At 37.9% G+C, this 17401-nt stretch overlaps 1 protein-coding gene across 3 annotated transcripts in view; it reads right to left on the minus strand.

The window, feature by feature from the left end:
* The window catches only part of ANKS6 (ankyrin repeat and sterile alpha motif domain containing 6), a 38795-nt gene that overhangs the window by 18669 nt on the left and 2725 nt on the right, over positions 1-17401 (minus strand). For all 3 annotated transcript variants that reach the window (XM_031589117.2, XM_090137255.1, XM_031589115.2), the window contains exons 2-6: positions 15269-15768; positions 11685-11729; positions 8457-8661; positions 6832-6938; positions 5083-5231 (exon numbers count right to left, since the gene is read on the minus strand). In XM_031589117.2, the coding sequence (XP_031444977.2) occupies positions 5083-5231; positions 6832-6938; positions 8457-8661; positions 11685-11729; positions 15269-15768 (1006 nt within the window). The remainder of the gene's footprint in view (positions 1-5082; positions 5232-6831; positions 6939-8456; positions 8662-11684; positions 11730-15268; positions 15769-17401) is intronic.

Raw genomic sequence — 17401 nt, forward strand, 5'->3', positions numbered from 1 at the left:
GAGAAGGAAAAAGAACAAATTAGTTCCAACTAAAATAAAGCATGAGGAAAAGAAATGTACAATTAGGTAATCCTTACTGCAGTGATAAAGGAATTCCAGAGCAAAACTACAAACGCAATGTTAAAAATGATTTGCAAATATCAACAGAATCCTTCTACATCAGGCAGAGGTAAGATTAATCTTTGTCCTTATTCTTCATTCGGAAAATAGCTTCCAATACTTTTGCACACTAACTGAAAAGATGAAGTAGACAACAGTATTATGTTAATTTGAGCCAGAAATCTTTACAGCTACTCAGAAAATACTTAACCTGACAATAAACTTTCAACTTTACCATCCATTCCTCTGCTCAATGGCATCAGTGAATGGGAATGCATGTTTTCTTCTTTTTAGAGGCATACATAGAAATTATTGGAGCTGCATAGAAGCCTCTCCTTCAGATTTTGAAAATTAGTGGCAAACCAACGGAGTTCTGACAGTATTACTGTTAAAATCAAGATTCACAATACATATAGTGCCTTTCTACAGACTTTAACACTCCCAGACTGGAGAGAGACTATAGTCTGTCAAAGAACAAGGCAACAAAATAAAACAATACATAAAACAATACTGCCTAAGGACTACTGCACCTGTAGCCTCTACCTATGTAGGTATCGTATATAAGAATAATGTCTGAACTTTTCTCAAAACAGAATTTATCCAAATAGATTACAGATTTCTGTATTTTTGTAGATGGATGACGCAAGATGCTTCCAGTATGGAGGATGGTTCCCCTGTTACATTTCTCTAGGTTACTCAGGACTTACAGTTTATATTAAGAAGACCCATACAGTTTGTATTAAACATCACGTGGCTTGGAGGCAAATAAGTCAAGATTCTAAAGATGGTCTGATTAGTTCTTAGTAGAGTCTCTTCTTTGCTTTATAGAACACTTAAAAAATTTAGTCATTTAAAAATTATAGTACTTCATCAAGACTGCTTTATATGATGTCCAGTCCAGACACGTACTTTTGTAGATCACTCTTTATACTTAGCCTTTACTCTCACCATATATATCCCACACTCTCCCTGGCATTTAATAATTTTCAACTGCTTACTGATATAACTCTTCCCAACTGTCGTAGAGTAGAAATAAGTAATATAAGCTGTAAACTTATTGCCCATAAATCAATCCCTCTAGCAAATGATCATTAAGATGATTTTAAAATCCACACAGAGTATTAGTAATGGATAAAGTACCTTTGTATCTCTTTGGAGCCATAACTAATAAAGATTTACATTACTTTCAGCAACAAAGACCTGAGGGAAAGGCAATAGAGACAAATGGTTCTGAGAAAGAAACAAAAACCACAGAGTTCAGCATTTATTCACCTGCCAGAAGGAAATCAAAGGGTGAAAAAATCCCTCTAGTTCTAATGTGGAGAACAATGAGCTTACAAAAGGGACTGCTTGTACAATGTGGTTTGCTTGTAAAGGGATCAAAATAGCTTCACTGAGCAAAAAGATCACATGTAAGTTCCTCTCACATTTGCTACTCTTTACAGTGCTTCTAATTTCTTAACATATGCTCTCACCACAAAGTCACCTGAAATAAAGTAAGAGCAGCCACTACATTACAGTACAGAACACCTGCTCTCCGTCTCTCTGGCAAGAAAGGAATAGAAAGGAATTCTAGCAGAGAGGTTCATTTGTTTTTTGGACTTAGAGTGCACTCATCTGAGCTTTGGAGTCTTCAGTGTGCTGCTGCAGAAGGTTGTGGCCTGTCCATAAACCTTTTGCCTCATAGACATACAGAAGATGGAATAAAGGGTTTTAAACTAGGTTGAAAAAAGCCAAGTAACAAAAAAGTATTGACAGATGAAAATAGTGTCTGTCAAAAGGCCAAGATCTAGTAGCAATGGGAGAATGCAGTGGTATCAAAGATTAGAAAATGGTGCTGCCACTTAAGAAATACCTTAGATGTTTATAGCAATATTAGAAAGTTAGCATGGGTTTGTCAGAAATAAATCACACCAAATCAGTCTTTCTCTTTGTCAGGATAACGGGTTAAAGTGGGCTGAAGGGAGGAGTAGATTTGACATAGCTTGACATTAATAAAGCTCATCACTATTCCATGTACCACACTCTAAATGAGTGAGAGAAATATGCTCCCAGTAAAAATAGTATAGGGAAAGTAATATGACCAAAAGACATACCAAGAAACAAATTGGCAACAAATTACTCTCAAATTGGAAGAAAATATTTAGCGGAACACGAGTTTGGAAATATTCATTAATAAAAGCAATGATGAAACAGAATTTATTTTGTATAGTTTGTGTAAGACATCTGGACAGATGCTCTAAATGATACTGATAAATTGACATTTTTCAGAAGGTGATACGTAAGAAGAGAAAATCAAGTGTACAAATACATAAAAAGGAATAAGCAGCAAAGCAACTCTACTGAAGAAAAATGGAAATCAGAGTTGTATCATCCCACTAAGTATAGGTCCTGTAAGAACAAATCTACAGAATCCTACTGCTTGATAAAAGGTACGTTTCCAACCATTTAATGAGATACACAACTAGGACCCTAGTTAGAATTTCATGATTTGTTTTGGATACCTCACCTTAAAACAGATAAAGACATAACAGAAATAATATGAAGTTTAGGAACCATAGCCTGCAAACAAGGAAATTTGAGTAAGAAAATAGTAAATAAGAGGATGAGGAGAATTTAATATCTAAATATGTATGTAGTTCTTATAAAGATGAAGCTGGACACTGATAATTGAAAAATAATCAATCAACATAGAATATAGCAAGAGAGATTTGGATTAGATCAGGGGAAGAAAAATCTGACTCTAGGAACCCACAAGCAGTAGAACTAGGTGTGGAGGAAGATCATGAGATCTTCTTCATCACAGTCAGAGAAAGGACATTAGAAACCTTGTTGAGGAAATTCCTGTCATACTCATTTGTTCTCCTTACATAAAGGCAAGTGGGCCCCTGAAGTTCCCTGTCATTCTTCCATTTCCTGCAATTCAGAAGATTCCATGTTTTGCCATTTGCATTGACCTAGATAGAAAATTCATGTTTTGGTTGAGTCACCATAAATACCTAACTGAAAACTTCTGGGCAATTTGTCCTGGCTCCATGCAGAGAAGCTGTACAAACGGAAGAACATCTGTTGCAAAAGACAGATCCTCACTTAGGCATTCTCCTTGCACACTGCTCAAAAGCAAGATGAGTTTGATGACCACCCCAGCAACTCTGAGAATGTCATTTTTACTCTCCGAACATTGTAAGAAGAATAAGATGTGGAAAATACAATCAGACAAAATAGGTAATAAAGCATTATAAGCAAGAGGAAGCTATATAGGCTTCCAGGTTTCTAACTATCTATCTGTTTAAACACACACACAGAATTATATAGAATACAATTTCTGCTGGAAAAGTGCTTGATTAAGACTTGAAGATAATATGAAGTTTTGTTGCTTTGAGACCAAATATTAAAACATTCTACAAGTTGTGGAGTATTGTCCAAGCACGACTTTCTGAAGAAGAGGAGAAATTGTGCAAGACCAGAGAACAGGACAGGGTGTGCCAGTGAAGTACACTGTAGTGACTGTCTTCTCTCTTGGTGAAATAAACCAGGGATCGGGGTGTGACACACGTAATTAAATGTGAATATTTTGAATATTCATATTTAAATCTTTATTAGGGACAAATCTTTCAAAATTACTTTTTTTCTACTTTCACCTTGAAATCCTACATGACTCCAATTCGGCCCTTGCCCCATATCTCTGCAGGAGATGAAGTCTGATCAGCTGTTGATGTGCTTTACACAATGTAAAGACTAGGCAAAGCTAGATAACTGCATTCCTAAAAGGTCCATCGAAATTGATACCAAAGGATAATCACATGAAAATAACAACTTGTCACTTCAAGAATTGTAGGACAGATTCTAAAGTAGAACTATAAATGATCTTCAAAATTCATGTCAGGAATAGTCTGGAAATTAGCACATGTGTTTCCAAGATTCTGGTAATGTTTATGTAAAAATTGTGAGCTCACAGATGCAAAGAAACTCTGAGGCATATAATCACCAAAACATGTTCACCTAAGCAAATGAATACAGCAACAACAACAGAATAAACTAATCTGTTTTTTTTCTTCTTTTTTTGATAACAGACCACATAAGTCACAATATCCTTATTCAAATGGCACCCACTGTTTTTTCCTATTGGTTAATTGCTAATTTCTAATTAAGGATACAGCATTGCAGTTATTCTACACAGAGGACATGTAAGCCCTCCACTCTTGCATGTTCTTCCATTTTTCATATTAAAGGTCTGTTATGACATTCATAATTTTTAGTGCCAACTTCCATTCATGATTTCAATGAAGTCTACCCACCCTCCTAAAAGCTTGCTGCTTCATGATGAATCTAAACTCCTTTTCATTATTCTTACATTTAGATGACAGAGACAGCCTCTCAGTTTCTCTGGCTGTCCTGCACACAATCACAGAATTTTTGAATACATGACCTGAATTTCTGTTTCCCTCCTACATCATTCTTCTTCCTTCTAGTGTCAACTATAAAAGCAAAATATAAAGAACTACTGTTGCAATTTCTACCTAGAACAAAAAGATAAAAAGCAGCTTCTCATTGTGTTAAGAGAGAGAGAAAAAAATCCAGTAACACATACACTCCCATTCCAAAGAAGAGAAGATTAGTTGTGAGTACAGGAAAAGTCTACGAAAATTAGATTACATTTGCATGATTTAAAACTAGGATCATAATGGAAATTCAGTTCCAAACTTATGAATGTAGTATCTTCCACTATTTAATTATCACCCCTACTTCTAGGCATTGAAACGTGCTTTGATGCTGACTCTTCTTTAAAAGTCTTCTCTTTGCCTTGTTACCTGAAGAGAAATAAAGTAGGACATATACTACATTTCATAAAACTAAGAAACACTGCCAATTAGGAATTCAGAAAGGCAAAGATCCCAACAACTAGTTACACATTAATTAAAAACTACTTCTCTGGAATGACCTTCTCTGCTTCACAAATAAAGGATAAATAAAAGTATTTACCTTTAGACCTCCTTTGTCATCTGGCAGCATTGGGACATTTAAGGATTGCCTACTTCTGGAAGAAGGCAAAGATGATCTGTTGTTCATTTTATTCTTGTCTTTGTCTACTTGCATGCACGCTGATGCGAGTAACCGTACAAGTTCTGTGTCTAAAAGAAATAAATTAAGATACTTTTTATTCTATTTTGCTTTGCCAAATCACGACTGATAATGCTGATGATTTTCCTGTAACTCCCACTAAAGTTTAATAATAAATCTAAAACTCTCAATGCAGATGAGTACTGACATCTTTGTTTCTTGTCCTGTTTCCCACCCCTTCTCCCCACACAATGATCTGTAGTCTTACCATCACCTCTCTAAAGATATTTAGCAGTATAAATAAGAATATGATTCAGCTGGAATCTCTGGTATGACCAAGTGAACTGCCTGCTCTAGTACTCTGCATAAGTTCAGAACAGCACTGTGGTGCTCCCTTTTCTCACCTGACATAGAAGAGAGCAGAGAAAAATGAATATTCTTTCTTCAAGTGCAGGTTGCAGAAAAGAAGCTTGAAATTAAATCCCAAAGAGAAAGGAGAAGTTCAGCCTGGACAATGAAGGGACTGAAAAGACATGGTAAGAAAAAAAAAAAAGAGAAAAAAAGTAAGAAAAAAGGAAAGGAAAAGGCAGAAAAAAAAGAACAAACATGAGATGAGGACAGGAAGGCAAAAAAATATTCTGTAAAATTGTGTTTTATGCAGAAATAAGAAAAGACTTTCAGAAGGGCAGACAGAACTGACCTATATATTCCTCTTTCTGAACAGGCAACAGGATGAACTATCTGGTCCTACAAGAAGTTAATCATATGAAAAATATATTCACTGTATTCATTTTCTAAAATTTCATACTATTAGTTATCAACTTTAGACAAAGAAAAGATACATGCTAGTGACCAAAAACACCATCTTGAGTAAACACAGAGAAAACACACTAATTCCATTAGCAGTATGGATTTTCAAATTTGGAGAAAGCAATCCAGGTACCAGGTAAGGTCAACAATAAAGTCCCAAATTAGATGAGCTAAACAAACTACAATAAAATCTAATTGAGATCTCTCCAAAGCATGCTGACTTTTCCTAAAGCACTCCTGTAACTAACGGTTTTAAGACTAACATGTGACTTTTCTTATTTTTGTATGTGGAAGTGATGCTTGCCTACCTACATTTTTCCAAATAGGCTCAAGTATGTGAACTGGTGAATTGCTGTTGAGGTTTTTTGTGCCTTTTTCTGCAACGCTGAAATTGATTAGTACTTCGTGGTAATGGTAATGGGAGAACGGTTGGACTAGATAATCTTGTAGGTCCTTTCCAACCTTGTGATTCTATGACTGCACTCTCTTTGTCCTGATCCTACATAGCTTCTTACTAAGTGGAAACTTCTAACTCCAGTTCCTAGTTCAGTGTTGAAGAAGCTACAGAACACACGAGCCACAACAATAAAATAACATTGAACAGGATCTGATGACAAAAACACCACATTTTAAAACACCTTCAAAAACAAAAACAGGAGGAACAAACTCAATTAGCCCATATGGTTATTTATCCATCTGAACAATTAATTCAGGAAAAATATTTTTCAGACAGTATCCTTATTTGGTCCAGTAAAGCATGGACCTCAAACAATCATCTGTAGAAACCTCAATGTAACTTTGAGTTTATCTGTTTATGTTGCAATTACAAACACTTCCTTGGTGCTCTCTGAAATAGCATACCTGGGTCATTCAGCAGCATTATCAAGTCAAAAGCAGTATATCCATTTTTTGCTCGAAGATTGACATCAGCTCCTTGGTTTAACAAATACTTTACAACTTCTTTGTTTCTTCAAGTCAGAGAAAAAAAAAAAAAAAAAGCATTGCTTATATGAGAGAAAGAGATAAAGAGAGAAGACCAGTGCTTCATTTCTATCCTTTTATACCATTTCTCCTCAATTACAGATCAGTTTTACCTTTGCAATACCTAACCAAGTATAAAATTTGTCCACAATTTAGTCAAGAGCTCCGATGATTACTTTGTCACACACTTTTTACTTACTACAAACTGCACTAATTGGCACGCAGAAAGTCTGCTTTAAAGAACTAATTTAAATAATCAGTTTCTTAAGTGCCCTTTGGAAATAATCCTAAAACTTGTTGCCAATTTCCCAATGAAATTTCGGGTAAAAAGCAAGTGGAAATACAAAGGTTGTTCCAGAAATCACTATACAACACCATTAACAAATAAAAACAACTTCATATTCATAACAGGTAAGAAATTGCATATAATAAAAGCCAAAGTGACTAAAAATAATTTTGAACTCCAGACAGTCTTCACTTAGAGATAGATATTTCCTTGAAGTGCCTAGAATGCATAAAAATATCAGCTATAGTGATAATACAAACACCTTCTAGCAAAAGCTCATAAAAGCAAGTTGCATAACAGGACTCACAATCCAATCCCCATCAATCCCTCTCCTTTCTCATATTCCTGAAAAAGTAAGCAGGACTTGCCTTGCAAATTAAAACCAATACTGTACTACAGCCTACAAAATAAGTCGACAGACTGCAAAGTTATGGGAAATATATTCAATACAAAATTCCTCAAGACTGACCTTGAATAAAAACAAACTGTCACGCATAACCACCAACTCAAAAGAACAAATGTTCTCAAGCAGCAATAGTTGACCACCAACTCTACCACAGAAGCTAACAAACAAATCTCAGCATCTCCACTTCAGAGAATTACTTCTATCTGAAGACACACCAAATAAAATCAACCTAAAATTAAGAACAACTGTTCTCATCTTCTACAAAACCTCTGCATTCTCAGTGTAGCTCCTCAGCATTCTTCCCTTACTTTTCTTCTACTCCTTAAAAATGTGTTCTTCATCCTGCTTTCCCATTCTGCATCTTCAGAGCACACAGAGTAACTCGATCCTTCAGAGTTCTTGGCTCACATAGACCTTGCTTGCACAGATGACACCACCAACTACTGCTGCTTCTAACAAGGGGTAGCAGAGATTCTTTGGAGTATAAGGATTTCCAGTCCTTGTTTTCACAGACAAGAGGAATACTGAATACAGGAGCCTCCTGCATTTAAATATTGCCAACTGTAGGACTGAGATTACACATGAAGTACCCACCCTTCTGGGTTTTGACTCTTTATAAAACAGCCTTAGAGAAAACAAGTTTTCCGGTAAACACATTTTGGAAAAGTTAATGAGAACTTCTGAAGAGGGGAACTGTAAGAATGGATTTTGGACCAGAAAACAGGGCACAGGCAAAAGTGACTGCCTTGAGTTTGGTGCAGGCTTTCTAAGAAGATGGAAATTGCTGTTAGACCTCAACAGTACTTAACTTACCCATGGTATGTGGCCTGCATTAGCGCTGTCCAACCATGAACATTATCCTGTTTGTCAACATCAGCATTTTTCTCAACAAGGAGCTGGACAAGGGGCAGCTGTCCAGTTACAGCTGCAATCATTAATGGAGATGCGCCATCAACATTGGTAACATTGACTTGACTTGAGTCTTCATCAACTATCTCTTTAACCAGCTGAAAGTTGCCTGTAAAACAGTGATAAAAAAATAATTTACACATCAGCAATAGATAACTTCTCAGTGAATTAATACATATTTAGATTTGCTGACATTGGCCTACATTAACTGGAAATGGCTTACAAAACTGAGCCATAAAGGCTGTACAAACAACAGAATATCTCACGTGGGGTAGGTAACTTTTCCATAAAATTGTCCTAAGATGACGTACAGGAAACAGCAGTGATGCTGAGACACAGTCATTCAGCAGGACTAAGATCCCTGTTCAATTTCCATAGACAGAAATCACAGAAAGCCACAATTCTAGAATAAGAAAGTACAATGGAGGTTAACCTTTATTTAAGTAGGAAGAACAACATACAATGTCATACTGACCATAACTCCTTCCACAAAGGTGGTTTCTCTTTCTAAAAACCACTGCCAATGAGAAGCCACAGCCTCTTAGGGAAAGAGTCCATTACAGTGCTCAACTTTCTTGTACTCAGAAAGAAGTCCTTTTTTTAAACTCCGTTTCTGATATTTAAATTAAATCTCCAATCTTCCCTACTCCTTCGTCAAGAGTTATGCATTATTCCTGTCATCTTTTTTAAAAGCAAACCTAATGTTCACATTTCCACATAAAAGGCTGGTAGTCACCAAGATTACAAAAAAACTATGCAAAATATGGGTAGTATTTTTTTGTCTAAATCATAATAAAGAGAGGAAAAGGAATTTTTAAAAAATGTATGAGGTTAGTCAGGGGCATTTTCTGAAGAGAGTTTAAATTCATCCAGCTCCCATACTTTTTTTGATGTCATACGGCAAACAAAAGCACGGAAGAAGCTAAGAAGAAAAAAGACCTCTGATTGACTATGGCAGATGAATTGAAATCTGACTGACTCAAGGCTGTGCTGAAGCTTACTAATTCTCAATGCATATACCACAGTCAGCAGGCGTACAGACAGCTTTCAGTGCTCTAGATCACAGAATCACAGAATGATCTGGGTTGGAAGGAACCTCAAGGATCATGAATCTCCAACCCTTCCCACCACAAGCAGGACCACCAACCTTCATTTTTCATACTAGACCAGATTGCCCAGGGCCACATCCTACCTGTCCTTGAACACCACCACAGATGGGGCATCCACAATCTCTCTGGGCAGCTTGTTCCAGCACCTTACCACTCTCATAGTAAAGAACTTCCCCCTGACATCCAACCTAAATCTTCCCTCCTTCACCTTCAAACCATTACGCCTTATCTACTCTGTGAGAATACAAGAAAAACTGTTCAGAGCAGAAGTTGTTCAGCAAGATAAACAGCACTACTCTTTCAAAGAGTTGACTCCCCTCCTGATTATAGGCTCCCTTTAGGTGGTGAAAGACTGCAATTAGGTCACCCTGCAGCCTTCTTTTCTCCAGGCTGAACAAGCCCAGCTCCCTCAGCCTGTCTTCATAGGGGAGGTGCTCCAGCCCCCTGATCATCTTTGTGGCCCTCCTCTGGACCATCTCCAACAGCTCCTGTTCTTCCTTGTACTGAGGGCTCCAGACCTGGACACAGTATACAAGATGAAGCCTCACAAGAACACAGTAGAGAGGGATAATCACCTCCCTGTCCCTGCTGGCCATCCCTCTTCTGATGGAGCCCAGGATACCATTTGCTTTCTGAGCTGCAAGAACACATTGCTGGCTCATGTTAAGTTTTTAATCCATCAGGACCCCCAGGTCCTTCTCTGCAGGGCTGCTCTCAAGGACTGCTCCTTCCATTCTGTATATATACCTGAGATTCCCCCGGCCCAAGTGCAAAACCTTGCACTTTGCTGTGTAGAACCTCACCAGGTTCACTCAGGCCCACCTTTTGAGTCTGTTGAGGTCCCTCTGGATGGCATCCTTTCCTTCCACTGTGTCAACTGCACCACTCAGCTTGGTGTCATCAACAAACTTGCTGCGGATGCACTCAATTCCATCATTGATGTCACTGATAAAGATGTTAAAAAGCATCGGTCCCAAAACAGAACCCTGGAGGACACTGCTTGTTACCAGCCTCCACTGGACACAGGACCATTAATCGCCCTCTGTCTGTGGCCTTTCAACCAATTTCTTATCCATCAAGTGGTCCACCCATCACATTTGGAGATAAGGATGTGGTGGGAAACCATGTCAAAGTCCTTGCTCAAGTCCAGGTAAATGACATCAGTTGCCTTCCCTTTGTCCACCAATGCTGTCACTCCGTCATAGAAGGCCACCAGATCAGATTTTCTATGCCACATATTGTGTACAGTTCCAGACAGGCTTACTAAGCCCAATGCATACCAGGACTGTATTAGCCCCACCGCCTGGGGCATCTTAGCCCAAGTAAGGGAAGGATGACAGGAAAAGAAGGAAATCTCTCCTGAGACTATCACAGGTTTCATGGGACCCTTCTCATGTTGTCACTGGATGTAAGACTTAATTTCCTAAGATTTAATATTCTTCCCATATTTAAGAAGATAAATAGGTAACTAGAAAGCAGTTAGCCAGTCACCAGGAGTGCAACCCATCACAGTCTGGATCAAATTTAAATCAACAGGATGGCTCTGGCTTTTTCTGTTTCCCACAAAATAGATTCATCAGTGGTGTGCTCATGAAAGTCACTCTTCATCATGAGAGAACAGACAAGATCTGAAGCACTTTTTTCTTGAAGCAACTTTTAATAGCAATTACAATGCATGGAGTAGAGGCCAGCATGCTTTTTGCAAAAAATTAACAAATCTGTTTTTTGTACTTAATGTATACAAGAAAAAATGTCACGTTAAAGTAGCACAGTCATAGAAAACACTAAATCACACCACTGTGGCACGAAGGACATGACCAGGATCTCATAAATATTTTCTCATGTTGGAATGGGAAGAAAAATAAATTCAAACCACAGAAATAAATGTATTTTTAAAAATGAAAAGGAAGAAAGCAGTTGTGAAAACAGAACACATTTGATCATCACTATGTTTTCCATGTTAGCAAACAAACATGCTGAGTGGTTACAGGAACCAGGCAGTAGAAAAATCCTGCCAGCTTACCCAATTTCAAAGCATGAAAGATGTCAGGTTGCCTCTTCTCTGTATCTGAAAAGCATAAGCACTTCAATTAACAATATTTAAAATGCAAAAATTTCTTGTAAAAATTTACAGCAAAGACTTTTTAAAAAACAAATTCTGCACAATTATACTATTAAATGAATATTTGCATATACATTTTATGAGAACAAAGAATGCACAGATAATTTTTATTCCCTTCAATAAGAATGACTTACCTGTATGGTAAACACTGTAAGCCTGTAGGCTAAACACTGTAGTACCATAGCACTAGTACTGGCTTTTTGCCTTTCAGCTTCCATTCTGCATAAGGAAATTGTATTAGGAAATTTCTGTATTTCCTTCCTGGAAGACCTAAGTATCAATTAAAGAACCACAGTATGCTTCTGTGGTCAGGTGAGACCCTCTGTACAGCAGTAAACACTCAAATACTAGAGGATTGTTTTGGAAAGTGATTCAAAAAGAGTTCTGTAAGATGACCCATTTTTTTTACTTTGCCTCAAGTACTGACAGGTTAACTTGTGAAGGTCACAAAAATAATAGTGATGATCAAATGCTATTTGCACATTAATAGAAATCCATCACTCTTAGATCATCATGACCTAAAAAACTACTGTAATTATTACAGTTTTAATACTTTAAGTGACAAATGTTTCTTTCTGTATGCCTTCCCAGTGTTTTGAAACTGTTGACTCTGCATCAGATGAGGGAAAAATAGTGACATATTTTGCACTTTCCACTCGAACCAGAAAAAGATTTCCTTCTGTCTTCCAAGGCATTACTGAGACTAGAGCCAATGGTCCAAGAAGACTTTAAAGAAAACAAGATGTTGAGAGGTCTCCCAGGACTGATTCAGAAAAGGTTAACATTCATAGCTTGACTAAAAAAGTAACTTGAAAATGCTGAACAAAGGCAATTGCTGGAAAGTCTGAAATAACAGAAGAAACTGTGTGGGTTCTATGTTTTCTGATTAAGAAACTGCTAACAGAAGGAGCCATATGTAAGCTCACTGTTAGAAAACATTTCAAAAGATTAGTTGAGGAAAGGACGAGACTTTATACTTGGCATGCACAGTCTGGAAGAGAGGCAGCCTAAGGGAGTAGGGGACCACAAGGAGGTGCCAGAAGAAAGGACTACCACCCGTGTAAGCTGAAGCAAGGACAGGGACTGTACACAGGCAACGCCCAGGCCTTCAGAGGCAGTACTGATTTTGTTACTGAAAACATCCCAGAGAAGAGAGGTGCTTTCATTTGGGATGCAATTTGTCCTGTGTACGGTAGTGGCCAAGAAGACAAGTTCCTTTTTTGTTGCCTTCCAAAGGATATGCCAGACTGCAGTGCTAGAGTAGACTAAAGCCATGGTCAAACATCATTGTTTGATTTGCTGCGGAAATTTATTCAGATGTTTAATATTTTTCATCTCTTCTCCATCGCAATTAGTTACTACCCTTCTGCTGATGGAAACTCCGCCTCAGCTGAGGTAGCAGGAACACTTATCTGCTTTAATGCAAGTCCATTCTTCTAGCTTAAGCACACCTTTTCCATCCTTTAAGTTGAATGGTTACAGAAGACCTTCAAGACTCATCAAGCTAACTGTGCATGCACAGAACTTACATGCAAGATCACAGGCAAGACAGAGGGTACTGCAATAGCAAATCCCACAGATGCCCAATTCTGTGTAAAGTAACCAATCAAGGTCTCTTTCCCAGAGGCTAGTCAAGAGCAAATGCCAGCAGTCAGCCAGTTCTGCCTGGTAGCCTGGCTGTGTGGAAGTTCTTGCTCCAAACTTAATCTAGAAGTCAGCATCTGACTGAGTTCAAACCTCCTCTGAAGCAGAAGGAAGTGTCAGATTTCTGTCCTTCCTTCTTAAAGTACAAGGAAAGCTTGACCTGCAGAAATCAATTTAAGTAAAAATTAACAAGCTTTAAGTAGGTGACCGGGATTGTGGGTTATCTACCCTGCACTGTAACAGAGAAATAATTAGCTAAGATTTAAATAAACCTCTCCGGGTATCACAAGCTGCAGAGAGCTTAGAGTGGACTAACACAACCTGAAGGCTTTCTACCACTATGGCTGAATGAGTGGAAGCACCTGGGAAAGGTTTCTTAGGGTCAATCCTATCCTTAGATTTTATTGCAAAACCTCTAGTGTTAGAAATCCAGAAGCCTATCCTGCCTTACAGCTTTTACAAATCCTCTTTTGCTGTCAGCATAAACAAACTTCTGGAGAAGGAAAATGAGTAAATCCACAATATTTTACCAAAACTATTGTAAAACATTTGTAACATTTCAAATTGACAGCTGACAACAAATAGGCTCAGCCTTTACATTTAATAAAAAAGAAAAACCTAGGAAATTGGAGGAATAGTAACAGAATAATACAGAATAACAGAAGAATATCCTGTCATCAGAATACAAATTTACTTAGTAATTCAAAAAGAAAATAACTAGTAACAACATATACTGTTCTGTCCTTCTGGTTCATTGTGTGGTACTAAACATAATGAAGTTTGGATAAAAAATGTTGCAGTCAAAAGTTTGCTCCCATCTTCTTTAGCCTTCAGATCATCTAACAAGGTTGTTTTTTATCCTTCAATTCCCTTGGCTAAAGCTACCATCACATATTCATTAACAGCACAGTCACAGACTGCTTCTTTATCAGTTCCTTTATCTCATTCAGTGCATAATATATGCATTACAATGCAGAATTAAAACCACCATAAAAACAACATTTCTGAATGCCATTTTACTTGAGATTTGCATTGAAATAAAGTTCTTCTCATCTAGTTTATATGTGTGTTAGCATAGTCTGTGCACACATGCAGGCATATTCACATTTGAGAGGAGCAAGTTGTTTATAAATTTTACAAAGTCCTGAAATTATTTAAATATTCCCCTCCCTCGGGATCAGAAAAGTAGTGACTCTTCTAAGTCACTCAAGGTCTAAACTTCACCACCAAACACAATATCTTGTTTGCCACGTAAATTCCTCTATCTTTGAACTTTCAGGTTTTTTTTTCCCGTTGGCTATCAGTCAAAAAGGCCCTTCAGTGTTGGAGTTCTTGTCCTTAATGTGGACACTGTTAATCATTTCTCTTAGCTACTTCAGGAAGCTAGACAAATGCAACACTTTTAGTCTCTCACTACAATGCAGGTATTCTAGATTTTATATTTTTAAAGTTGTATCTCAGTTTGTGATATCCTTTCTTTGGTACCTTACTATGTTTATGTCACTATTTCTTTAGACCTCTATTAAGTAGATGCTTAATGAGCATCTATATAATGTCTTATAAAGATTTAAAAAAAGAAAGGGTTGAAAACATTATAGAAATTTAAAATATTCTGAATATTTTTTGTTGCAGGACAGGAATTTTGTCACACTAATGCGGAAGAAATCTGCTGAAGCCAAGCATTCCTGCCTCACCCAAGATAGGTGCACCTGCTCCAACATTTTCAGAAGTCCACTTACAAATTTTAAAGAACACAAGCATACATACAAATTAACACCTTCAATTTTCAAATACAAGATCAAAACTTCAAGAAAGCAAAAGAAAAAAACAATGTCCCATACCTGTATGAATTCTAATTGTTGTGAGAGATTCCAGGTAGTCCTTCATGTCTTTGTGCTTGAAACCCACAGAGATTTCAAAAGGTGTTTTATGCAGTACATTGAGGTGATCAGGATTGGCACCCTTCTCCATGAGCTGCTGTGCTAAGCTCACCTTACCACTAACAGCTGCCAGCATTAAAGGACTCCAGCCCATAGTCTTCACAGTGTAATTGCAATCAGCTCCCCAGTCTAGTAACAGATGTACCACTGCCTCATGTCCATGTTGTGCAGCTGCCATTAATGGAGTGATGTCAGGAAGGTCGTCTCTGCTGCTGTTAAGCACATTTGTGCTAAAATGGTCATAATTGTCTACATAAGCTCCAGATTCCAGCAACAATTTTACCATGCTGACATGGCCACCTCTACAGGCCATCGTGAGGACACTGGCTCCTAATTTGTTCTGTGCGTTGAGATCAGCACCATTTTCCAGCAAGATGTGAGCCACGCTTAGGTGTCCAAACCTTGAGAGAAAGAAAGAGGTATGAAATAAGGTGAAGGAACACCCTGGATCGTAGAGGCTGCAGACATGCTTTGAAAACTGACATACTCCAAACACAATATCATTACCAAATTGGCCTACTGACTAATGGAAAGGACTGGCCTACTATGGAGGATTATAAGCAACTCAAAGAAGGTAGATTCAAACTTAAAGATGGTAGATTTAGGTTGGATATAGGGAAGATGTCTTTTACAGTGAGGGTGGTCAGGCACAGGAACAGGCTGCTCAGAGATGTGGTGGATGCCCCATCCCTAGATACCTTCAAGGCCAGGCTGGACCAGGTTTTGAGCAACCTGATCTAGCTGTGGATGTCCCTGTTCATTGCAGAGGAGCTGGACTAGATGACTTTTAAAGATCCCTTCCAACTCTGTGGATTCCATGATTCTATTATTCAATGCATACATTACTGAATGGGCCCGTGATCACCTTACTGGAGGGGAGCAATCAACAGCTGAGGACTGCACCTTCCTAAAACATTTCACATGCACCAGTGACCATGCCCATAAACTAGACATCAGTATAAGAGCCCTGGCCAAAGCAACAATGTGTTAGCTTCAGGACATAGCTTCCATAAACTACAGACCTTGAAGTCACTTTCAACCTTATATTCCAAGGCCTATATTAGAGTTGAGGATCAAAGTCTGTTCGCTTGTAAAGATCTTAAATAAATACCCTCTATACTATTAAATGAGTAAGGCAAAAACTTCAAATAGTCCATGCTAAAGAAAAAAAAGAAAAAGAAAAAAAAAACAAGAAAAAAAACAGGCTGTTATACTAAATGGTTTACTCATCTTTTGTAATACCATCATCCCCTGCTTTGTAGTTGGGAAAAATGAACCAACTCCCTAACTCCCACAGTGAAAGAAGGCTCAGTGAACACAGGCAAGTGTGATGTGCTCACAAAGCTTAGAAAACAATATAGCAAGTAGCCACTGTTATTATAAGGGAAGATGAACTTAGCACTGGGGGAACAGAGAAACTCTTCTTCTGTGAAACACTGGGAACTTGGATTCTGATGCTGGTTTCACCAAAAGAACATCACACAGGCCACCCCTTCAATCACTGCTAGTTCACAGTGAGAAAATAGGACCCTTAGACCCCTCCTCAGCTGAAGAAGTAATCTCTCATTTCACTAAACATAAAACATTTACAGAATATGTACTTCTGCGCAGCTCAATGCAGCTACCATGCATTACTAAACGCGTGTGCAGGGTTAAACACAATCAAGTTTTGATCCTGAAAGCTCCTTTCACATGCTAAAGAGAAACAAGTGTTATTTGAGGAAATCCCCAGGAATGCTACCTAACATTAAGTGCAGACATGGGACCCAAACTCCCTGGTGTCCTTGCAGAAAACACACAGCTGCAGAAGGAAACCTCCAAGGGCTGTGTAGTGCTTAGGGTGTAACCTTCCCACTTTCACTACATCACTACAGCAGCTTCTGCAGTCACTGGAAACATGGTTACTTTTATACATATATGCTGTCTTACCAATTTCAAGAGGACTAAACACAGCCAGAAAATTCAATATGCACATAGTTTGAAAAGTATGTCTGTATGGTTACTGCATTTCCTTTTTAGTTATCCATTCAAAAA

This window comes from Phasianus colchicus, chromosome 3 (assembly GCF_987193195.1).
Source record: "Phasianus colchicus chromosome 3, bPhaCol1.hap1.1, whole genome shotgun sequence".
Taxonomy (NCBI): domain Eukaryota; kingdom Metazoa; phylum Chordata; class Aves; order Galliformes; family Phasianidae; genus Phasianus; species Phasianus colchicus.